General features: G+C 45.9%; 1 protein-coding gene across 1 annotated transcript; it reads right to left on the bottom strand.

Annotated features, from left to right (window-relative positions):
- Positions 1-3,037: 3,037 nt before the first annotated feature.
- LOC116516462 (hydroxysteroid 11-beta-dehydrogenase 1-like protein B) lies at positions 3,038-21,544 on the bottom strand. Its single transcript, XM_032228949.1, has 6 exons — positions 21,387-21,544; positions 19,091-19,221; positions 7,246-7,357; positions 5,428-5,613; positions 3,457-3,600; positions 3,038-3,371 (listed from the first exon to the last, which is right to left on the bottom strand). Exons 1-6 carry the CDS (start codon positions 21,466-21,468, stop codon positions 3,157-3,159), a joined length of 870 nt encoding a protein of 289 aa, XP_032084840.1. The 5' UTR covers positions 21,469-21,544; the 3' UTR covers positions 3,038-3,156.
- Positions 21,545-25,015: the final 3,471 nt, after the last annotated feature.

The following is a 25,015-nucleotide window of genomic DNA, read 5'->3' as shown; positions in this document are numbered from 1 at the left end:
TTTTCAGAATTGGGATTTCCACAGATGTGCTAAGATATCTGACTGATTAAATTGGAATTTTAAGGATCGTTTTGCCTTGGACTCTGATTTAATTCTGCATGATACTTGCAGAAGAACCATGTCTCTGAATGAATGGATGGACACACTAAAGAAAGGATGGGAAAATACGAAGAAGGCTCTAGCAGATGCGGCAGAAGCCTACAAGAAGCAAGCTGATAAACACCGCTCGCTCCAACCCCCCCTTTCATGTGGGGGGCAAAGTTTTTGTATCTACCAAATATATAAGATTAAGAATGCCTAGGAAGAAATTGGGCCCCAAATTTCTAGGTCCATTTCCTATAGAAAAGATAATTAACCCAGTTACAGTTCGACTCAGTCTACCCAGAATTCTAGGGAAAATTTACCCAGTATTTCATTGTAGCTTGTTGAAACCAGTAGTTGAGTCCAGCATAAGACCATCCACCCAAGCTCCCCCTCCTCCTGTAGTGGTAGAACTGAAGAGTATGCCCAATTCTTAGCGGACAAAATTGCTCGGCTTCGGTCGGACTTGGACTCCACCCCCGCAGTTCCAGCCGAGGCACAGGGGGACCAAGTAGAACAGCTCTGGGTTGAGTTTCAGGACGTTACCCCCGGGGATGTGGACAAGGCCATGAGAGCTGTAAGTACCTCCACCTGTGTTCTGGATCCGTGTCCCTCATGGCTGGTTACGAACTGCAGTGAGGTGACACGAGGCTGGATCCAGGCGGTTGTAACCGCCTCCCTTCGGGAGGGGAACTTCCCCGCCGCACTGAAAGCGGCGGTGGTGAGACCCCTCCTGAAGAAACCATCCTTGGATCCAGCTGTTCTTAATAGCTATCGCCCAGTCTCCAACCTTCCCTTCTTGGGGAAGGTTGTTGAGAAGGTGGTGGCCTTCCAGCTCCAACGGTCCTTGGAGGAAGCAAACTACCTAGACCCCTTCCAGTCAGGCTTCAGACCCGGTTACAGCACAGAAACCGCTTTGGTCGCATTGATTGATGATCTCTGGAGAGCCAGAGATGAAGGACATTCCTCCATCCTGGTCCTCCTTGACCTCTCAGCGGCTTTCGATACCATCGACCATGGTATCCTTCTGCGACGACTGCGGGAGGTGGGAGTGGGAGGCACCGTACTACGGTGGTTCTCCTCCTACCTCTCGGACAGGTCGCAGTCGGTGTTAGTGGGGGGGCAGAGATCGTCCCCTAGGCCCCTAAATTATGGGGTGCCTCAGGGTTCGGTCTTATCCCCCCTACTATTTAACATCTACATGAAACCGCTGGGAGAGATCATCCGCAGGCACGGGATTAGATACCATCAATATGCGGACGATACTCAATTGTATCTATCCGCCCCGTGCCAACTCAATGAAGCGGCAGACGTGATGAGCCGGGGCCTTGGGGCCGTTATGGACTGGATGAGGGTTAACAAGCTTGTGCTCAACCCAGAAAAGACCGAGTGGCTGTTGTGTTTTCCTCCCAAAGATTTGACTAATATTCCACCACTCAGGCTGGGGGGTCAAATTTTACACCCCTCAGAGAGGGTTCGCAACTTGGGAGTCCTCCTGGATCCACAGCTGTCATTTGACCACCACCTAACGGCTGTGACCAGGGGGGCATTCGCCCAGGTTCGCCTGGTGCGCCAGTTGCGGCCCTACCTGAATCGGGAGGCTCTCACAACAGTCACTCGGGCCCTTGTGATCTCTAGGCTGGAATACTGCAATGTGCTCTACATGGGGCTGCCCTTGAAGAGCATCCGGCGACTTCAGCTAGTGCAGAACGCAGCCGCGCGAGTGATCGCGGGTGCACCTCGATTCACCCGCATAACACCTATCCTCCGCGAGCTGCGCTGGCTGCCTGTCGGTCTCCGGATGCGCTTCAAGGTGCTATTAATCACCCATAAAGCCCTACATGGCAGTGGATCTGGATACTTGAGAGACCGCCTTCTGCCAATTACATCCCTGCGACCAATAAGATCTCATAGATTAGGCCTCCTCCGTATCCCATCGGCCAGCCAATGTCGGCTGGCAACTACAAGGAGGAGGGCCTTCTCAGCAGTAGCCCCGACCCTTTGGAACGAGCTCCCCGTGGAGATTCGTACCCTCTCCACCGTACAAGCCTTCCGCATAGCCTTGAAGAACTGGCTCGCCCGTCAGGCCTGGGGATAAGGATAGCCACCCCTCCCGAATGATGAATGTATGTTGCCTACTATTTTATTATATGTTTCTATCTTGATGTCTGTATTCCCCCTTCCCTGTTTTATGTGAGCCGCCCTGAGTCCCCTCAGGGAAAAGGGCGGCCTACAAATATTAATAAAACTCTAAAACTCTAAACTCTAGAAGAGAAACACATTATGAGGTGAAAAAATCTTAGACTTGAGGCTACATAGGGGTCGCTTACAGTATTTAGTGCATTGGAAGGGGTACCCTTTGCCGAAGCCACTTGGGTGGGGAAGAGATGTTTATTTTTTTTTATTGCTAACTTTGATGTTGTTCTCTTTTCAGAAAACATTTTTCTTCTGAGGAAGGCCTGTAGTTATGTTCCTTTCAGGATCTTTGGCCTGCCACACTTTCTATTATTTCACTATGCTGTTTCATTAGTGTAGTAATTGGGAGGGGGGAATAAAAAGGAGTAGAATTGTGGAATGTGTTGTTGTCATTCCTTTCTGGAAGCCAAGGTCATCTTTTGTTTCTGCACCTCTGCATCTGACCGGAACCAGCTGGGTGGAGATGCCAGCGTGGCCGAAGAAGATTGGACCATGTGATGGATTTATGGGTGTGGGGATAAGATCATGAACTTTCAACTGGGTGGAATCCCAGGAAGTTTTCAGAATTGGGATTTCCATAGATATGCTAAGATGTCTGACGTATTAAATTGGAACTTTAAGGATCATTTTGCCTTGGACTCTGATTTAATTCTGCATGATACTTGGAACGCTGACAGTATGACTTGGACTGTTTGATGGATTCTGATATTTCTATTTCCATGAAAGTAAAAGCCTATTTAAACTGCAGTGTCTCTGTATGCTGCTTTGTGTGTTCTCCAACACAACTCTCACAACGCTTGGCTGAACGTACTCTCTCTCCCAATGGGGATCTTACATAACAGTCCCGATCTTTGGGAGACATGGAGGGTGATTTGAGTTTTAGAGGACGTTCTCCAGCTTGTAGCCATAGCCTATGACTTGGTCCATGAGGTCGGGCAGCAGCTCTCGGTAGATCAGGATGGGCTTCAGTGCCCAGTAAGGATAGAAGACCTCACGGTAACGCAACACTCCGCCCCTCACAATCTGCCGGGCACAATCTTCTTTGGGGCTCGGCCTCTGGGTGATTTTGTTTCCCACCATCTTCACGGCCATTTCTGCAGAAAGGAGGAAAAAGTTGAGTAGTCAGCCTGAGAGGAGGGTGCTGGATTTGGGCAAGGAGGTTTTTGATGTGTCACTCACCAGTGTCGATGTAGCCTAGCACAGCCACAGTGATGGGCAGGTCCATGTTCCGCAGGCGCAACTCAGTACGCAGCGAGGTGAAGAATCCTTCCACAGCAAACTTGGCTGCTGAGTAGGAGACACTGAAGGGGCCTGGGACACGTCCTGGGAGGGAGAGGTTGGTGTGGACAGAGAAATGGTTTGCTCCCACTGTCTGTTCCCTCTCTCCCTTCCCTCAATCTCTCTCCCCAATCATATGTTTAGTTTAGTTTAGTTTATTGTCATTTGCACCTTGTACAAGGAAATTAAATGCCATATTCAGTGTACATTATAACTATAAAAATAAAACACAAACACGCATCCTTCACATGCTATACAATTGAACTAAAAAACCCTGATATTGCATTAATATTGCACTATGCAATTGAGTTCAGTACAGTTTCTGCGCTGAGATAAAAGCTGTTTTTCTGCCTGATTGTTCTTGTTTTTATTATCCTGTACCATGTGCCAGATGGTAATAGTTCCAAAAAGGGGTGCCCAGGAGGAGATGGATCTTTGAACTTTCTTAAGGCAGCAGGTGCTATAAAGCTCTTCCAAAGTGGGGAGGGGGCAACCCATGATCCTCTGGGCAATGAAGTTAACCCTCCGGAGCACTGTCCTATCTGCCACTGTGCAATTGGCAAACCCTACACAGGCAGAGTTAGTTAAAATGGTTCACCAACAAATGCGCGATAGACATGCGACGTCAAAATCGCTAATTGATTTTTGACAAAATCGCAATGACATATGAGCGATGACAAAATCGCGTCATCAACAAACTATAGACAGCCCAGTGAGTGTGCTGGGCCTTTAACATAGTGGGACGCGTATACGTACGTTATAACCCTAACCCTAGCCCTAACCATAATTTTTATTTTATTTTATTGTACTTGACATCGCGCTTTTGTTGGCGCAATTTTGATGTCGCGAATTTGTGGGCGCGATTCTGACATCAAGAAGTCTCAGGTAGCATAATCTCTGCTGGGCTCTTCTTCCACTCTTGCACTTCTTTCACTGCCCTTCCACATCTACTTTAATACAAGTAGTCTCTGGAGCCCGCCCAGTGCCCACCATGACTGTAAATATCAGGTTGATTTTGCAATCCTTTTTTTTTTTTTTTTTTTTTGCAGCAGTCATTCAGCAAACCAACGCTTTACTATGGGCATGGTTTTGGAGAAAACCAGAAGTGCACGTTTTTGGCAAAACTCTTGTCAAATGCAGTCAAGTGACTGTGGGATGCTGCAAATGGCCACAGGTGTTCAACCTTTGGCCATGGGTCCATGAGTGGAGGGAGGGGGACCGTTGGAACTTTGAATCCAAGTGGCAACGACCTTCAAGGTAGGTCTATATTGTAACAGTTGCTAAGTGACCAATACCTGTCACTTTGACTTGATGGGGATGTGTGGGTAGAACATAGCTAATGGCTTGTGCATGAGCTGATTGCATCTCTGCATTGCAAAGAAACCCAACCCCAAAGGTGATGTGCAGCCAGTTAAAGCCTGCTTATTGTAGCTGTCTTCTGGAGAAGAAAGTCAGTTACAGCGCTTACAATGAGAAGGGCAGATAAAAACCAAGAGTGAAATATGAACATCTATTCTGATTGGTTGGTTTGTTGATTGATTGATTAATTAAATGGAACGAACTGATTGAGAAATGATGGTTGGATGGAGTGGATGAGATCATCAGGAAGAAAGAGACCAGAAATCTGGGGAATAAGAGGCAATGAATGAATGGGAGTATAAGAAGGAATACAAGGAAGAACGGGATGCAAGGAGAGAAAGGGATGGGGAAATGGAGGGGCTGGTGCTGGGATGACACCTGGAAGCAAATCCTCTGTCATCAAACTGAGAACTGGTAGGGTCACATGCAGGAGAGTCCCTCCGTCAGCACAAACGAATGCTCCACTGCGGCATCACCCATATGCCAGCCCTGTGTGAAGATTGCGGTGCCTACCACTCATGGAGGAGACGACTACGATGTTCCCCTTAGATTCCAGCAGAAGATCCATGGCAGAGATGGTCATCTGGGCGTAGCTGAAGAAGTTCACCGTCATTGACTTGATCACAGGCTCAATTTCTCCTTTGAAGGGACCAAAGGAGCTTCCCCCAACGTGGTTCAGGACTAGTTGGTCGAGGCCTCCTGGGGGAGCGAAGGACAGAGAGCATTCAGGGCACAAGGGGCAAACTGACCTTTTTCTGGTGCTGGCCTGCTGCCATCCGTGGAGGGTGTCAGCCCCTTTGCAGACACAGAGGTCTGCAAAGGGGCTGTATCCTGACATCACAGGTCAGCACTGGAAGGAGCCTAGTGCAGGTGAAGGTTGGCCAGCCAGGCTGGCACAGGGCTAGATATTGAGGTATCTTGGGCCTCTGTAAGGCCAGGAGCCAAAATGGTTGATCCTCCAGGACAGGAATGAGCACCCTCCCCCCCACTGCTGGCCATCCTTGCTTTTCCTGCTCACTTTATTGTCATTAAATTCATCCCTCTGGAATGCAAGGAGGCCTGATGGCCCAGTGGTTAGAATGCAGCATTGCAGCATTGCAAGTACTCTGCCCGTTGCCTGGGGTTCGATCCTGACTGGCTCAATATTGACTTAGCCTCTCATCCAGATTGTTGGGAGCAACATGCAGATAATGAATGCTGAAGCACTGAATGCGGTAAAGGACTATGGGGCAGTGTATAAGTAAGTCCTATTGCTATTCAGAAGGGGGTTGGATTAGAAGCCTCCCAAGATTCCTTCCCACTTGTGTGTTATTCTGTTATTCACATTGCCTAATATCGGTGGCCAGCTCTGGATTCTAAGGGCTACATGTGATGCAGAGCACATGAAGCCCTTCTCACAAACCCCCGAGAGACCAAACATGTCTCTATGTACAGCCCCAAAGTCCAGAAAAAGTGTCTCCACAAGTGCACCACAAAGATTTGAATTGCTCGTTGGCCTTCAAAGAAGTTGCCCCCCCACCCCATTTCTTCTTTGACGTTTAATGACCCCATAATCCCTTGCGGGATAGAGTTGGGGCAACTGAATGGAGCTGAGTGTTTATTGGCCGGATGCCCTTCTTGTTGCCAATGCAGAGTTTTATTCAGCAGATAATATTCTCAATGTGCTCAGAGAGAGAAATACCTACCTCTACCTAGGATTGAACTCACAGCCTCCCGATTGTCAGGCGAGAGCTCCACCTCTAGGCCACTGTAATGCCCCCTCCACATTTGCTGCATGGATTCTCCCATTTCTGGAGGAGCCATGGAAACATGACCTCTCTGGGTTCACTTCCCCATGCAGGAATGTAGGGGACAGCAAAGCGCTTGTGGGGGAGACAACTCCTATAGAGAGGAATGAATGATGCTAGGAAGGGCAGGTGGTCGCGGCTGGGATAAGTAAGGGAAGCTGAAGACAGCCTTACCTACATTCACACAGAGCATCCAATTCAATAGGCACTTACTTTCCCTACTGGTTTGCAAATTGGAGCATGCCCCTCGCTTCGCTTGCACACATGTGTTTGGCCTTCCATGCATGCACTTTGATCACACACGTGGCTTGCACCCATGCACACGGCTTGAAAACGTGCTTAAGTAGGACAGCATAGAGCCAGGGCAAGCAAGCGGACCCACCCACGATTTCCACTATCCTTTTGGGCAAGCCTGTCTGAACCGGCTGAATACCCCCTCTGATCCAATCCCTCAATCTGTCTCTTCCCCTACCCCACCCCACCCCATCCCACCCCAGGAGTCACAAGGGTTGGTCCTGGGTGAAATGGAGAAAGTCGTCTTTACCCAACTTGGCCTTGGTTTCTTCCACCACCATCTGGGCAGCGGTCAGGTTGCCCATGTCTGCAACCACATAGTGGGCAGAACTGGCACCCAGGTCCTGGCACTTCTTCACCACCTGAAGAGGAAGGGAAAAAGGGGGCAAAGGGTTGGAAAGGACTCACAAGAACCAGTGTTTGGTTGAAAAAGTCACAATGGTGGCCATGACACTGCGCTTGAATCTCTGTGAATCTTAATATTAGGATGGAACGGGAATCGTTTTAATGGGGTTTTTATGGACAATGAATTAGAAAATAAATGTCAGAAATTTACATATTGTAAATTTCATATTGTATCGATGAAATGCACAAAGATAAAGGAATAATGAAATGAAACAGGAAATATGACTTGTAATATTGATGAGAAAACTTGTGGAAAAAATGAAACTGATGAGGAAGAAGGTGGGGCTTAGCAGTGAGAAGACGGACTTTCAGGCAGCTCCTGAGGGACCATCTAACCGGGTCATTTGGACGGTTCTTTTTTGAACCTAAGCTGTCCCGAAGAGACAGTGAAAGGTAGAGGGAAATCCAGTTCGCAAGGTCTCTGGGGACCTAGGGAAACCTCTCTTTGCCAGTGATTTCCGGACCAGCCACAAGGCTGCTGAAACTGCGGATAGCCCTAAAGAGACTGGATAAGAACATGTCGTTTGGTGTGAGTTTTAAAACTTTTTTTGTTGGAAAGAGAACACTCTAAATTTGGAAACTTAGTTTAAAATAAGGCTGATTAGTGAGAAAAGCGGCGAGTATAAACGTTGCCAATTGAACGATTATCTTTTCTGTTCCTTTTTTTATCTTTGGAAACCGGGCTGGACTTTCTTGTAATTTAAATCGGCTTTTTGTGTTCCTCTTTTTGCTGTTGATATTTCTAACTTTGAATCTTGTGGGGACATTGAATTTAAACCTAAAGTGATTTGAAGATCTGTCCTTTGTTTTCTTTTAGCTTTTTGGTTGCGTTTTAACAATTAGTAATTAGCAATCGCTACGGAAGTTTTAACAGAGTTAATGCAAGCTATAAGCTACAAGCTACAAGCTAATACTGCCATCTAGCGGAGTTGAACTATTGTTACCAACTATTTACACAGATGCTATTGTTTCCTTATCTGGACTTCTGTTAGACTAAATAACAGAGCTGCGATGGAGCTGAGAGTGACCTTGGAAAGACTTTTATCTTAGGGGGGAAAAAAGAGTCTAAAAAGACTATTTGTTTTAGCTTGGTGGCATCTTTTCTCTTTTCAACATTATTTTCATACCATTTTGTTGGGGAGATATTGACATTGATATTTTTTTTTGATCACTCTTTTTGACCTTTTGGCTACTTACACTTTTTTTCCACTTGTGGCTTGAAGCACCCCTCCTTTTTTTGGAGGGGGGGTTTCTTCTCTTACTTTATGTCTTCTTTTTGTATTTTTTTTTGAAGACATTGGGACATCAATAGATGGCTCACTTTAAACTTTGAGCAAAATAGTTTGAAGAGTTTTTTCTTTCTTTTTTTTCCTTTCTCTCTTTCTCTTTCTTTTTTTCTTTCTTCCCTTATCTCTCCTTTTTCTCTCTTTTGTCCCCTATGCATTTCAACCACTGTACTTATAATCTTCCACCCTCTAATACTAATTGACTATGAGTAGAAAAGCAGCCCCTCTTGGCTCTACATCAACTTCTGCCTCCTCACCTGCGGGAGGCCAGAGGACAACACAGTCAATGCTTCAGCATGAAAAAGAGAAAGGAGCAAACTTTGAAACACTCATGCAAGCGATGCAGAAAATACAAGCAGGAATTGACAGTAAGGATGACAAGTTAGACACCCTTGTAAAGAAGTTTTGAGAGTATGGGGAAAAAATGGAGGTAATGGAACAACAAAACCAAAGCATAGTACAAAAAGTTGATAAAATGGAAGGGAAAATTGAAAGTATGCACAACTGGATGACGAAATATGAAGACAGGATTCAAAAAATTGAAAATAAAATCCAAGGAGAGAAGAAAACTGAGAAGCTAGAGAGCAGATTAAGCGATGTTGAAAGAGAGAGTAGTGGAATATTAAGATGGGAGATGGATAGGTCTGAATTTTTCTTAAGATTTCAAAACATAGAAGAAGAAAAAGGAGAGAACTTAGTTCAGATAATTTCAAAGATCTTGATAGATGTTCTGGAGAGATCTCAGGATAAGATAATAGAAACAATAGATGAAAGCTTCCAAGTATATACAAGATATGCAATGAAAAATGCTCTCCCAAGGGAAGTACATGTAAGATTTACTAAGAAAACAATTAAATCACAAATCTTACAGAAATTGAGAGATAGAAAATTAGAATATAAAGGTAAGGAGATTGTAGTTCTCAAACAAATTCCTAGAGAGGTGAGAGAGAGGAGAAGAGAATACCAATTCCTGACCAAAGTATTGATAAAAAAAGGTGTTAATTACAGATGGCTCATACCGGAAGGTTTACTATGTACATGGCAAGGACAAAGACACAGGATAGACACAATCGAGAAGGCAGAAGCTTTTTACGCAGAATACTTTAGAGAAATGGCTGAGAAAACTGGGAAAGATGACTCGGTGGCACAACTACTGGAACTACCTATAACCGCGACCGAAAAAATAGAAGGAGCAGTAGGTGGAATTGAGAAAGAAGGGGCGGCGGGGGATGGGAGCTATAAAGAAAAACGAGAACCTAAATCTACTAGAACGATAAACCCTGTATATAAAGTATAAATATGGAAGAAAGAAAAATGATCACAATTAACATTAATGGACTTAATTCGGTAACTAAAAGAAAGAAAATATTTCATAAATTAGAGAAATTACAACTTGACATAATTTGCCTACAAGAAGTACATATCCCAAAAAAATATGAACACTTATTAATTCAACCAAAGCTTGGGAAAATGTTTTCATCACTGGCGAACTGCAAGAAAAGAGGAGTGATCTTCTATATTAAAGGCAACATTCCAGCAAAATTAATCTATGCAGAGGAAGAGGGAAGAATTCTGATGGTGGAAATTATGGATACTAAAAAAAACTCCTAATCGGAATCTACGCCCCCAATGAAAAGCAAGACGAATTCTACAAAAAATTACATAAATTTTTTTTGGACTTAGACTATGTTGATATTTGTATGATGGGAGACTTTAATGGCATTGTGAATCAAAATATGGACTATAAAACACACAAAACAAAAAAATTAAATAGAAAGCTTCTGCCGAAATCCTTCTTTAGGATGATAGATGAAGTAAATCTAAAAGATATATGGAGAGAAAGAAATGCTAAAAAAGAATAATACACCTTCTATTCAAATAGACACTCATCATTTTCTAGAATAGATATGATATGGGCCTCAGCAGAGTTGAGCTGTAATATAAAAGAAACTGAGATTGGAGCAAGTACCTGGGCGGACCACAATCCAATTTCAACTAAATGGAAAGGCCAAAGGGCAAGACCTAGATGGACATTAAATAATACTATATTGAAAGAAAAAGATTTTGTACAAAAAATGGAAAAAGAGCTAGTCCTTTTCTTTAAAGAAAATAGGAAAAAAGATACATCACTGCAGAATCTCTGGGACACAATGAAGGCTATTATTAGAGGTTCAATAATGGACTACACAAGGAAGAGAAACTTAAAGAAAAGACAAATGCATAAAGCTTTAGATAATGATTATAAAATACTTGAAAGAGAACTACAGAGAGCGCCACAAAAAAAAGATGTCAAAATAAAAATGGACACAATTAAACATAAAATGGACCTACTAGAAAAGGAAGAACTGGCACAAAAAATTAGAGGTGCTAAACAGAATTACTTTGAAAATGTGAATAAACCAGGCAGGTGGTTGGCATATAAGCTGAAAAAAAAGAGAGAAACAAAGAAAATATTTCAATTAAGAGATAAACAAGGACAAATTCAGTATGGAAATATTGAGAAAAAAAGTATTATACAGACTACTATGCTAAGCTCTATGAACAAGAGAAGGTGGAGGAGGGACGAGTCAAAAAGTACTTACAAGATGCTAATCTCCCCCAGATATCAGATGAAATTAGAACAATGTTAGAAAGTAAAATAACAATGATGGAGATAACAGATGCACTTAAAAAACAAAACAATGGGAAAGCCCCAGGACCACATGGACTACCTGTGGAATTTTACAGAACATTTGAAGAAACACTGACCCTTCCATTCCTACAAGTCATGAATGATGTTTGAGAGCAAAATACTGAAGTCATGGTCAGAAGCGTACATTACATTACTACCTAAGGAAGGTAGTAACACAAATTAAGAATTATAGACCTATTTATTTATTTATTTATTTATTTATTTGTCTTGTATGCCGCCCACTCCTGGAGGACTCCGGGCGGCTCGCAAAAGACAAGGGAAAGGGGGGAACGAGACAAAGACAACATATTAAAAACAAAACCAACATTCACAATTTCTGTGGAGGTAGATGCTTCTCAGCTCCCCCCAGCCTGCTGGAACAGCCAGGACTTGGTGGCTTTGCGGAAGGCCGGGAGGGTAGTAAGGATCCGGATCTCAACAGGGAGCTCGTTCCAGAGGTCCGGAGCTGCAACAGAGAAGGCTCTCCCCTGGGGAGTCGCCAGCCGACATTGGCTGGCAGATGGTATCCAGAGGAGACGCAACCTGTGCTATCTAATTGGTCTGAGAGAGGTAATCGGCAGGAGGCGGTCTCTCAGGTACCCAGATCCGATGCCATGTAGGGCTTTATAGGTAACGACCAGCACCTTGAAGCGGATTCGGAGACTAATAGGTAGCCAGTGCAGCTCGCGGAGGATAGGTGTAACGTGGGTGTACCTTGGTGCACCCACAATCGCTCACGCAGCTGCATTCTGGACTAATTGGAGTCTTCGAACACTCTTCAAGGGCAGCCCCATGTAGAGCGCATTACAATAATCCAGTCTTGATTATTGAGTGACTGTCTGAAGGGCCTCCCGATCCAGGTAGGGTCGCAATTGGTGCACCAGGCGAACCTGGGCAAAGGTCCCCCTGGTCACAGCCGACAGATGGTGTTCTAGAGTCAGCTGTGGGTCCAGGAGGACTCCCAAATTGCGAACCCTCTCTGAGGGGCGTATAATTTCGCCCCCCAGCCTGAGAGATGGAACAGTTGGACAATCTTTGGGAGGGAACATCAGAAGCCACTCGGTCTTGTTTGGATTGAGTGCCAACTTGTTTGCTCCCATCCAGACTCTAACAGCCTCCAAGCACTGGCACATCACTTCTACTGCTTCGCTGAGTTGGCACGGGGCAGACAGATACAGCTGCGTATCGTCTGCATATTGGTGATACTTAATCCCATGCCGGCGTATAATCTCACCCAGCGGCTTCATGTAGATGTTAAATAGGAGGGGGGACAGGACCGAACCCTGTGGCACCCCATACTTGAGGGGCCTTGGGGTCGATCTCTGCCCTCCGACCAACACCGACTGCGACTTGTCCGAGAGATAGGAGGAGAACCACCGCAAAACGGTGCCTCCCACCCCCACCTCTCGCAACCGTCGCAGAAGGATACCATGGTGGATGGTATCGAAGGCCGCTGAGAGGTCAAAAAGCACAAGGATAGAGGGGTGACCCCTATCCCTGACCCGCCAGAGATCATCGATCAGCGCGACCAAAGCAGTTTCCGTGCTGTAACCAGGCCTGAAACCCGACTGAAAAGAGTCTAGATAATCGGCTTCATCCAAGGACCGTCGGAGTTGCGAGGCCAACACTTTCTCAACCACCTTCCCTACAAAGGGAAGGTTGGAGACTAGACGATAGTTGCTCAAAATGGCTGGGTCCAAAGACGATTTCTTCAGGAGGGGTCTCACCACCGCATCCTTTAGGAGGGGTGGGAAGATTCCCTCCTGGAGAGAGGTGTTCACAATCATCTGGATCCAGCCGTGTGTCACCTCCCTGCTGGTCGAGACCAGCCAGGAGGGACACGGGTCCAGTATACAAGTGGAGGCACTCACCACTCCCATGGCCTTGTCCACTTCATCAGGAGAAGCCTGTTGAAACTCAATCCATAAAGCATGCTCAAGACCCTCCCCCGGTACCTTGGCTGGTATCGTGCAATTGGAGTCCAGCTCTGTCCGAATCCGAGCGACTTTATCCGTCAAATACTGAACAAATTCCTCAGCTCTACCCTGTAGAGGGTCACCCGCATCCCTCCCTTTCAGGAGGGAGCGGGTTATTCTAAACAAGGCGGCTGGGTGCGATTCGGCGGATGCAATAAGGGTGGAAAAATGCGAACATTTCGCCGCCCTTATTGCCACGAGATAGGCTCTAATAAAGGCTCTCATCAGTGCTCGGTCTGACTCAGATTTACTGGCCCTCCAGCGGCGCTCTAGGCGTCTCTTTTGGTGTTTCATCTCCCGGAGTTCCTCAGTGAACCAAGGAGCCCTCCTGGATCCGCCGCCTCGGAGAGGTCGCAAAGGCGCAATCCGGTTTAGAGCCCCCGCCGCTGCTGTATTCCAAGCAGCGACTAAGGACTCCACCGGATTGTGGACGATAGTGTCAGGTATTTCTCCAAGCGCCGTCTGAAACCCCGTTGGGTCCATCAGGCGCCTGGGGCGGAACCACCTAATCAGTTCCTCCTCCCTACAGTGGGGGATTGGCCTCTGAAAGTCAAGCCTCAGCAGGAAGTGATCAGACCATGACAAGGGCAAGGTTTTAATGCCCTTCAACTCTAGATCACATCTCCACTGCTCCGACAGAAATACAAGGTGAAGTGTGTGACCCGCTGAATGAGTCGAACCTCGAATTACTTGGGTCAAGTCCATGGCTGTCATGGAAGCCATGAACTCCTGCGCCCCATCAGAGCGTTCACCAAGTGTAGGCAGGTTGAAATCCCCCAGAACCATAAGCCTGGGGAACTCCACCGCCAACTCGGCTACTGACTCAAGACGCAAGGGGAGGGCTGTTGTAACGCTGTTGGGAGGTAGGTACGTTAGCAACAGACCCACTTGACCACCAAGGTCCAGCTTCATCAACAGGGACTCACACCCGACAAACTCCGGAGCAGGGATCCTACGAGGAACTAAAGACCCTCGGACGATGATAGCCACTCCTCCACCCCTTCTCTGGGGTCGCGGCTGATGAAGCACCTGAAAACCTTCTGGGCACATTTCAGTGAGGGGGACTCCTCCCTCTGGGCCCAGCCAGGTCTCAGTAATACATGCCAGGTCTGCCCCCTCGTCTAAAATTAGGTCCTGGACAAGGGGAGCTTTGTGAACCACAGACCTGGCATTTAGCAACAACAGCCTGAGACCAGGGACCTGACAATTCTCGCCACCTGGCCCTGGAGTGGAACTAACAGGGCCCGAAGGAGAGATCTCTGTGATGTAGCAAACCCTCCTTCCCCGGTAATGGCCAGCCCTGAAGTTCCCGTCATACCTGCCCCTCCCCATAGTGACCGTAATGCTGCGGCCCTCCCCCGCTACCGTAGACCCCACAACCCCCCCCCCCCACAGCTCCCGCACCATCCAGCAGGCAATCCTTAACACTCATTCTAGGACGGGAAGTAAGTCTGGGCCCCTACCACTTTTGCAGTGGCACTCAGTGGAGGAGACACCAGGCAATACTCTCAACCCTCTCATACACACGCAGCCGCTCACCCATGCAGTCCCCACGAAATAAGTTAAACACAGAAAATACAACAGTATGAATTTTTAAAAAGTGGGTGCAAACATCAACCAAGCATACCATTCACACTACATTCCTAAAAAAATTCCTCATTAAATTCAGATTACAAGCTATTTGCATCTATACTAACTGAGAGACTTAAAAAATATTTAAATGGCTTCATCCACTCAGATCAAAATGGCTTCTTACCTAAAAGACAAATTAAAGACAACATGAGAATGATTTTGAATACTTTGGAATACTATGAGGCCCACCCTGAAAAACAAATGGCATTGATGTTTCTCGATGCGCAGAAGGCTTTTGACAATGTGAATTGGCAATTTATGTTTTTACAACTGGAGCAGATGAATTTTGGCAAGAAATTTACTCAAACTATACGAATGATATATCAGAAACAAGCAGCAAAGATAATGGTAAATGGAGAATTAACAGATCCTATTGAAATAAAGAGAGGTACGAGACAAGGTTGCCCATTATCACCACTACTCTTTGTCTTAATATTAGAGGTCCTAAACAGAAAGGTCAGAGAAGAAGAAGAAATAAGAGGAATGAAAATTAAGAAAGAAGAGTATAAGCTACAAGCGTTTGCAGATGACCTAGTTTTATTCTTGAAGATTCACTAGAAACAGCACCTAAACTGCTAGAAAGAATAGAGGAATATGGAAAAGTAGCAGGCTTGAAAATAAACAAAGATAAAACAAAGATTATGACAAAGAATATCCCAGCAACACAAAAGGAAGAGCTGTCAGAAACTTTGCAGATTCAAACTACAAGTAAAGTTAAATATTTGGGGATATACTTATCACCTAGATGTAGCACTCTTAAGGAGGACAACTACACCAGACTAAAACAACAAATAGCGATTGATCTGAAGAAATGGGAAAATCTGCACTTATCAATGATGGGAAGAATTTCTACAATTAAAATGAACATTTTACCTAGAACTCTATACCTGTTTCAGACAATCCCAATCAGATTGGGTAAGGATTTTTTTCAAGATTTAAATAAAATAGTTTTGAAATTTATTTGGCAAGGGAAAAAAGCTAGAATAAAACTTAAATTGCTACAAGATGCTAGATCTAGAGGAGGATTTGGCCTACCTGATTGGGAGCTATACTACCAAGCAACAAACTTGATGTGGATTAAGGAGTGGATATCACTAAAAACTCTAGATTATAGAATGTAGAAGATCATGATTTATTGTTGGGATGGCATGCTTTCTTAGGGTATAAGGGAACTAAGTACATGGTTATTTTAGAAGACATTATATAAGGGAGGTGTTGTTATTAAACTGGGAAAAGGTAAAAAGATTACACTACTTAAAAATTCCAGTCTGGATATCAACAATTGAAGCATTTTCATATCCAATAATATATAAAAAGGAACAAACAGTTAGATATATTGAATTATTGAATGCAGAGGGTGAACTCAAATCTATTCAAGAGTTGAAACAAGAAGGGATAGAAATGAACTGGTATTCATATGTACAGATACAATCTAGATATAATGAAGATAGAAAAACCAAAGGTTTTTACAATAAAATGACTGAGTTAGACAAAATTTTAACAGGTACTGATGAAAAAGTAATTTAAAAACTATATGGATATTTATTGGAGGTTAAATTGCAAGAAGAACAAGTTAAAGAAACTATGATAGCTTGGGGAAATTTTTTTAGGTATGGGATTGACTTAGAGAATTGGGAGAAATTGTGGTCTCAAAATTATAAAATGACAATGTCTACTGCATATAGAGAAAACTTGTATAAGATGTTTTACAGGTGGCATCTACCCCCAACCAGAATTGCAAGAATGTTCAAGAATAAATCAGAAAAGTGTTGGAAATGTCACCAGATACCGGGGTCATACTACCACATGTAGTATTGAAGCTAAAAGATACTGGACTAAAATCCACATGTGGTTGGAGAAAATGACACACAAACAAATAGACTTTAAACCAGAGTCTTTTTATTGGGGATCATACCAGAAATCTACAACAAAGACTTAAAATATTTGATTGTAAATGTGTTAACAGCAGCCAGAATTGTATTTGCAAAAAACTGGAAAAATGAAACAATACCAAAACAGGAAGAAGTTATCCGAAAAATAATGGACTGTGCTGAAATGAGTAAATTGACACTTGAAATTAGAGAACAAGAAGATGAACAATTTTATAAGATATGGGATTTGTTTTATTGGTGGCTAGGGGGAAAAAAAACTTGGAAATGAAAAATGATATACTTATGCTTTAATTGAAGAAGTTAAATGATGATACAACTATGCTGTGAAATAAACTAACAATGATACAATGAAAAATTAATATATCAATGAATTGAATATTTTAGAATTTTTTGCTTTAAAAAGGATAAGGATAATAATGATTTTATGTATATCTAATAGAGGTCTGGTGATATAATGTATAATGTTAAGAACGTATTATAATAATATTCTGCTGCTGATAAATAATTTTAATAAGGGAATAATTGAAAACTGGTATATATATGTAGCGACGTTTTGTTGAAAAATGAAGGAATAAGATCTCTGTTTGAAAGTATGAAGTACAAGGATAATAATGAACATAAGTATATTTTCTGGGAAAAAATAATACTAATGGTAACTGAATATATATTGTAGAATGAAAGTGAGGTATTTAGTTATACTAGATGAAAAGTCTGAGATGGTAAATATTATTTGAGGCTGTGGATGTTAAAACACCTGTAACAAAATGACATGCTATATGTAATGATGGTTTTTTTTCTTTTTGTGTTTTTTTTCTTTTGTGTGTGTGTGTGTGTGTGTTTATTATTGTTGTTGTGTGTATTAAATATATATATAACAGAGAGATACGGTATGTGGGGGGGGGAAATGTAGTTGGGATGGATTGCCACAGGTAGGGGAATAAGAAATGATACTAAATTATAACCTATTAAATGAAATAATAAATGTATAAGAATGATAAATGTTAAAACACCTGTAACCAAACGACATGCTGTATGTGATGATGGGGTTTTTTTGTGTGTTTTTTTCTTCTTTCTTTTTTGTTTTTGTTTCTCTATTGTTGTGTGTATATGTTGTCTATGTAACAAAAATAAAAAATCTTTATTAAAAAAAAATGAAACTGACTAGTTTGATCAAAGAAAGGCTTTTTTGAAAGACTTGAAACCTTACATGGATAGTTGTTGAAAGACAAAGAGAAAAATGGATGATTTATGGATTGGGGATTTAAAAAGTAAGTTAAACAGGAAGGTGAAAGAATTTAGATGGCAACTATGTAATAGAAAAGAGGGCAGGAATCATGATTCTATGTTTTCTTTCTAATTTAATTTTTTTTATTTTTCCCTCACGTAAATTTTGCATGCTTTTTGAAAAATTCTAACAAAAAATAAAGTAGAAATAAAAGAATCTCTACTAATCTTTAACAACAACAAAAGTCAAGATGCGTGGCTACCGTCTTTTTTTTAAAATCACCTTGGGGGGGGGGGGTCAAGAGCAGATGATGGCAGCAGGATTAACTTTCATGCTTATTATAAACCCCCACCCTGCCTGTTTCCTGACATTCGGTTTCCTGTAACCGAGGTTGGGTGTTGATCAGAGCGTCCCTCCAGAATGGCTTGTGTGTGTGTGTGTGTGTGTGTGTGTGTGTGTGTCTGTCTGTCTGTCTGTGTGTCTGTGTCTGTGTGTGGCATCGGTGTGCCCCAGCAAGCAGGAAGGGAGCTGCCCCAGCTCTGAAAAGCAGGAGCTGGATTTGCACCCAGCACCCAGCACCCTTTTGAGACTGAAGCTGGCGAGGGAATCTATGGAGATTCTCCATCATGCAAGGTCATGGCTGTCCCAAAGGTGCTTTTTCAAGGGGCAACGGAAGTTTCTGTTTTTTTTTTCCTGGAAGACGTTTCGCTTCTCATCCAAGAAGCTTCTTCAGTTCTGACTGGATGGTGGGAATGGAATCCTCTCAGAGCTGAAGACCCAAAAACTCCCGTTGCCGCTTGAAAAAGCACCTTGGTATACGGAGAGAATCTCTCCCCAGTTCCAAGCGTGGAGAGGGGCTCGTTCTCTTTTTCGCGAGGGAAAGCGGTCCAGTTCTTTGCTGAAGAGTGAGCGAGGCAGCGCATGGGCCGAGGGGAAGAGGAGGCTGCCAACCGTGCAGGGCTGGCCCTGTTCAGGCGATGGGGGGTATCCCTCCCTCTCTCCGCTTACCTTCCGCAGTTGCTCCTCCCTCCGGGCGGTCAGCACCAGGTGGGCGCCCATCCGTGCAAACTCGTAGGCCATTTGCTCCCCGATGCCCGAACTGGAACCCGTCACCAACACGCGCATCCCACGCACCATCTCTGCGGGCAGAAGAGGAGACGGCCGTGGATGTCGCTGCCAGAAAAACGAGGCTGGCCGAAGGTCTTTAACTAAGGGAAGAGATCCACGGCCCCACGCGTGGACCTCCCTGCCTTGAGCAGCGGGGATGGACTAGAAGACCTCCGAGGTCCCTTCCAGCCCTCCTGTATTGTTCTCTGTTCCCTTCTGTGAATTTTCTGAGTTTTCCTTCAAGCTTCACCGCTTCAAACACTTATTGGAAGCAGTTTACATTTCCTCTTTTTATTCAATTTTGTGTGTCGTCTAAAGGGACGGTTCTAATGGGCGCAGTTCTGAAAGCCCCTCCTTGGGCAGGAAAGTGAATAAAGGATCAAATAAGGGGTCGGGGAGGGGTGACAGCATTATCCTCCTCCCCCTCCTGTTGGACCCTTACTCGACTCCCCACCAGAGCCCCATCAGGCCGCCTCTCCTCTCTCTCGGGGCAAATTCCAACGAAAGGCTTCACTTCCAAGAGCGCCCCTCCCCCATCGGGGACACAGGTCATTCGGGACATGCCAGCGGTCTGCTGCTCCCCCCACCACCCTTTGCTAACCCACGTCGAAGCGAAGCAACCAAGAGCCCAGCAGAGCATCCACCTCCCATGCTCCGCGGCTTGGCCAGAGAAGTAGGGAGGGAGGAGGGCATTTTGGCATGGAGAAAAGTTACACACACCCCGCCCCGAAGGAGAACAAACAGCCCTCCAAACTGAGGGGGGATCCTCAGTTGTCAATAGGAGCAGGGCAGCCCTCCCCCTAACCTAATCACTTGTGGAACCAGCTGATGGCAGAGAAATTCCTTCTCGGTGGGTGGGATTTAATGGGGCTTTTCAGGTTTCGGTGGAGAAAGAGGATTGTCTGGTTCTCCCCACTTGGTTCTTTCCTTCTTGGGCTAATTGCATCTTTTCTCAGCCCCAAATTCTACTCCCCCCCATCTCTCCCCCCAAGTTCATTCCCCAGATTCTGCACTGCCTGAATTTCCCAACCCAGCCAAGTTTAAAGATCTATGGACTTCAGCCCCCAGGATTCCCCAGCACCATTTTCTGCAATTCGCTCCTGCAAGGGGGGAGGGCAGAATTTCTCAACTTCAGAGACTTTGACTTCAACTCCCAGAATTCCTCCTGGCCGGTGCATTGCCCACCTCAACCTGGGTCTTTCTACATTCTCCTAACTGCCGCCTAAGTAGAATATGTCTGGCCACCAGCTACACTTACTATCAGGGATGCTCAGCCTCCCACCAGGTGGGTGAGAATTGCAGGTAAGGGACTGCAGAACTGCCAAGGTGCCACTTCAAACTCCATCAGTGCTGCTGCTTCGGGGTAGGTGGAGGATGGGGGCTCACCCAGGTGCCCTGGGGCTGGGCAGAGGTCGGCTCAAACTCAAGCTCCCCGTCTCTTCCTCTGAGGTGACCCATCCAGGTATCTGGGACAGGGATGAAAGCTGGCTGCTCAGCCCTGGGCAATAGATTCCATCTGTTGAAAGGCACCACCATTTGCTAATGGATTCCTTCTCTTGCAACAGGACTGTGTGAGCAGAGAATCCAGTGTGTGGCACCATTTGCCACGAGAGCTCGGATGTAGCTGAAATGCAAAGCTGATGCTTCCAGGACTTCTGACAGCCTTCCTGATCTCCATCCTGCCCTTTTCTACTTCCTGAAACCCACATCCCCTTCCCAATCTGAAATCTGGAGATTATCCGACGTGCCGTGCCGTTTCCCCTTGGGGGGGGGGGAGATTTTCTGAATAATAGGGCGCACGAGAGGGTACAGAGAAAATCACACAGAGGAAGAAAGGGATGTTCGCATGTGCTCATCGGTGGTGTCCAGGCAATGGGCTTAAAGAGATGGATGACGTCTGCCTCAATGCTGGATTTGGGGTGTGTTGTGCGACCCCCAACCCTTTTCTTTAGTGTGGAGGTACAAGCACATTGTAGGAACACCACAAATGGGCTGCCCTCCTGGCGAGACCAAAACCAGCTCGCCTTCTTCACACCTTGCATGCAGGAGTTTCACCCACATTTCCCCCTCTCCAGGGAAGCCCATTCTTTTCCCATTAAATGGAAAAAAAGGGTAATTAAAAAAGAAAAGAAAAAAGGCAGAAGCACAGCAATGGCCTGGCCTCCCCATGGGGGTGGGGGGAATCTACCCTCCTTACCTGCAGAGAAATTTTCCTGTGGGTAGTAATAGTAAGCGCAGAAGCCGATGAGCAGAGGGACGAGGATTTTGAGGAGCGCCATGGCCAGTTCTGAGCTCTCTCATGAAGCTTCACGCACTTTTTCTTTGCAAGCACATCGCCAAGTTCAGAAAGGGAGTTTTCCCAGCTCTGATGAAAGACAGGAGGCTTTGGTGGCGCCCAATCAGGGCAAGGCTCAAGGGGGTGGGGGAGGCGGTGCCTCTTTGCTCGGGTTCTCTCCAGGACGGAGGTATTGACAGCCATCCAAGATAAATATCACAGCGGTTTCAAAAGTTGCCTGGGAGGCCTTGGCCTGAGAGGGTTTTGGCCACAGGTTTTGCATCACTGTGTGTGTAGAAAGCATGAACACCCCAGCAATCCTGATGCCAGCCTTTCACAGGGTCCCCTGACTGGTTCTTCTCTGGAGGGAGGGGAAGATTTCTGGGCCTGGGTCAGTGGGCCAAATTGATTGGTTTGATTGGATAGAGCTCCCAGAGCATGCTGGCTGGGGAATTCTGAGAATTGAAGTCCACAAGTCTTAAAGTTCTTTTGATAATCAGAAGACTTTTGATCATCAGAAAGTCACGTGACCCCCAGGGACACAGCAAACGTCATAAATGTGAATCAGCTGCCAAACGTCTGAATTTTGACCATGTGACCATGGGGATGGTGCCACGGTCATAAGTGAAAAACAGGGATAAGTCACTTTTTTCACTGCTGCTACAACTTCGAAGTGTCACTAAATTAAGTATTGTACATAACACTTCATCATACAACATAAAAGGAAGCTTAGATGAGGTGGGAGAAGGGAGAAGGAAAATGTTGGGATGGAGTTCATATGATCGGGAGGATCGGGAGATCTGAAAGTGGGAAAGCTGGTCTTGTGGCAATCAGTTCCGATGGCAAAAGGTTCAGGTTTCCCTGCTGCCTTGTGTGGAAGGCTTAAGTTTAAACCGACTTTGTTCCTTTCGTTTATTCTTGGATTCCTCTCCCACACCCTTCATCTGTGGTGAGGTAGCACCTCTGGTTTTATCTTTTATTAGCTGCAGTGGTGCAGTGGTTAGAAGGCAGTACTGCAGGCTACCTCTGCTGACTGCCGGCTGACTGCAATTCGGCAGTTCGAATCTCACCAGGCTCAAGATTGACTCAGCCTTTCCGTCCTGCCGAGGTGGGTCAAATGAGGACCCAGATTGTTGGGGGCAAGAGGCTGACCCTGTAAAGTGCTTAGAGAGGGTTGTAAAGCACTGTGAAGTGACATATGTCTAAAGGCTATTGCTATTGTTCATTTTCCTTCCTTCCTTCACTCCTTCCTTCCATGGTGCACAGTGGTTAGAAGATAGTATTGCAGGCAAATTCTGCCCACTGCCAGGAGTTCGACCTTCTCAAGGTTGACTCAGCCTTCCATCCTTCAAAGGATCAAGATTGTTGGGGGCAATAGGCTGACTCTGTAAACAAAATGGTCTGCAAAGCACTGTAAAGCAGTGTATAAGTGCTATTGCTATTTCCTTCCTTCCTTCCTTCCCTCCCTCTCTCCCTCCATCTATCCATCCATTGTGCACAGTGGTTAGAATGCAGGTATTGCAAGCTATAGCCAGGTGTTTGATCCTGACCAGCTTCCGAGGTAAGTAAAATGAGGACCCAGATTGTTGGGGGTGAGAGGCTGACTCTGGAAGCCACTTAGAGAGGATGGTGAAGCACTGCGGAGCGATACAAGTCTAAGTGGTATTGCTCTTCTTCTTTTTCCTTCCTTCCTTCCTTCCTTGTTGCATAGTGGTTAGAATGCAGAATTGCAGGTGACTGCCCAGTGTCAAGAGTTCAATTCTGACCGGCTCGAGGTTGACTCAGCCTTCCATCCTTCCAAGGTCAGTAAAATGAGGACCCAGATTGTTGCGGGCAAGAGGATGACTCTGCAAACAATTTAGAGAGGGCTGTAAAGCATTGTGAAGCGGTACAGAAGTCCAAGGGCTATTGCTATTGCTATCTTTCAGGCCCAGAAAGCGGGGCCAAACTGAACCCAAGATGCCTTTTCGTGTATGGGTTGAGTTTGAGTTTTATTTTATTTATATGCTGCCCTTTTCCCCGAAGGGGACTCAGGGCGGCTTACAACTCAACCAGGGGGGGGGGTACAAACAAGAATTAAAACAACATAAACAATGCATGATTAAAAACACAACAGTCATACCATTCGAGACGGGGGCAACAGCTCTTTAGCCCCAGGCCTGTCGGAACAGCCAGGTTTTAAGGGCTTTGCGGAAGGCCTGGAGGGTGGTGAGGGTACGAATCTCCACGGGGAGTTCATTCCAGAGGGTCGGAGCAGCCACAGAGAAGGCTCTCCTCCGGGTAGTCGCCAGTCGACACTGGCCGGCGGATGGAATTCAGAGGAGGCCTAATCTGTGGGATCTAATCGGTCTAGTGGAGGTAATTGGCAGGAGGCGGTCTCTCAAGTACCCAGGTCCGATACCATGAAGGGCTTTATAAGTGACGACTAGCGCCTTGAAGCGTATCCGGAGACCAATAGGCAGCCAGTGCAGCTCGCGGAGGATAGGTGTTATGTGGGTGAACCGAGGCGCACCCACAATCGCTCGCGCGGCTGCATTCTGGACAAGCTGAAGTTGCCGAATGCTCTTCAAGGGCTGCCCCATGTAGAGCACGTTGCAGTAGTCCAGTCTAGAGGTCACAAGGGCACGAGTGACTGTTGTGAGGGCCTCCCGGTTCAGGTAGGGACGCAACTGGTGCACCAGGCAAACCTGGGCAAATGCCCCCCTGGTCACAGCCAACACGTGGTGTTCAAAAGTCAGCTGTGGGTCCAGGAGGACTTCCAAATTGCGGACCCTGTCTGAGGGGCGTACTGTTTGACTCCCCCAGCCTGAGAGATGGAACACTTGGCCAATTAGTAGGAGGGAAGCACACCAGCCACTCGGTCTTATCTGGGTTGAGTACAAGCTTGTTAACCCCCATCCAGTCCCTAACAGCCTCGAGGCCCTGGCACATCACGTCAACCGCTTCACTGAGTTGGCACGGGGCAGACAGATACAGCTGTGTATTGTCCGCATATTGATGGTATTTTATCCCGTGCCGTCAAATGATCTCACCCAGCGGTTTCATGTAGATATTAAATAGGAGGGGGGACAGGACCAATCCCTGCGGTACCCCATACTTCAGGGGCCTAGGGGTCGACCTCTGCCCTCCGACCAACACCGACTGCGACCTGTCCGAGAGGTAAGAGGAGAACTACCGGAAGACAGTGCCTCCCACCCCCACCTCCCGCAGTCGTGGCAGAAGGATACCATGGTCGATGGTATCGAAAGCCGCTGAGAGGTCAAGGAGCACCAGGACAGAGGCATAACCTCCATCCCTGGCTCTCCAGAGGTCATCGATCAATGCGACCAAAGCGGTTTCCGTGCTGTAGCCCGGCCTAAATCCTGACTGGAAGGTATCTAGATAATCGGTTTCCTCCAAGGACCACCGGAGCTGAAAGGCTACCACCTTCTCAACAACCTTCCCCACAAAGGGGAGGTTGGAGACTGGACGGTAATTGTTTAAAGCGGCTGGATCCAGAGATGGCTTCTTCAGAAGGGGTCTCACCACCGCCGCCTTTAGAGCGGGGGGAA

Source organism: Thamnophis elegans, chromosome 13 (assembly GCF_009769535.1).
Source record: "Thamnophis elegans isolate rThaEle1 chromosome 13, rThaEle1.pri, whole genome shotgun sequence".
Classification (NCBI taxonomy): Eukaryota; Metazoa; Chordata; class Lepidosauria; order Squamata; family Colubridae; genus Thamnophis; species Thamnophis elegans.
The sequence above is the reverse complement of the archived record's forward strand: the minus strand, read 5'-3'. Positions and strand labels throughout refer to the sequence as shown.

Bases quoted from the DNA above. Each gene is read 5' to 3' on its own strand.
- LOC116516462 (XM_032228949.1), bottom strand. From the start codon at position 21,468: ATGGCGCTCCTCAAAATCCTCGTCCCTCTGCTCATCGGCTTCTGCGCT. The intron at 5,614-7,245 runs GTAAAGACGACT...TCGCTCCCCCAG, and splicing joins AGAAACCAAGGCCAAGTTGG to GAGGCCTCGACCAACTAGTC. The intron at 3,601-5,427 runs GTAGGCACCGCA...TCTCCCTCCCAG, and splicing joins AGTCGTCTCCTCCATGAGTG to GACGTGTCCCAGGCCCCTTC.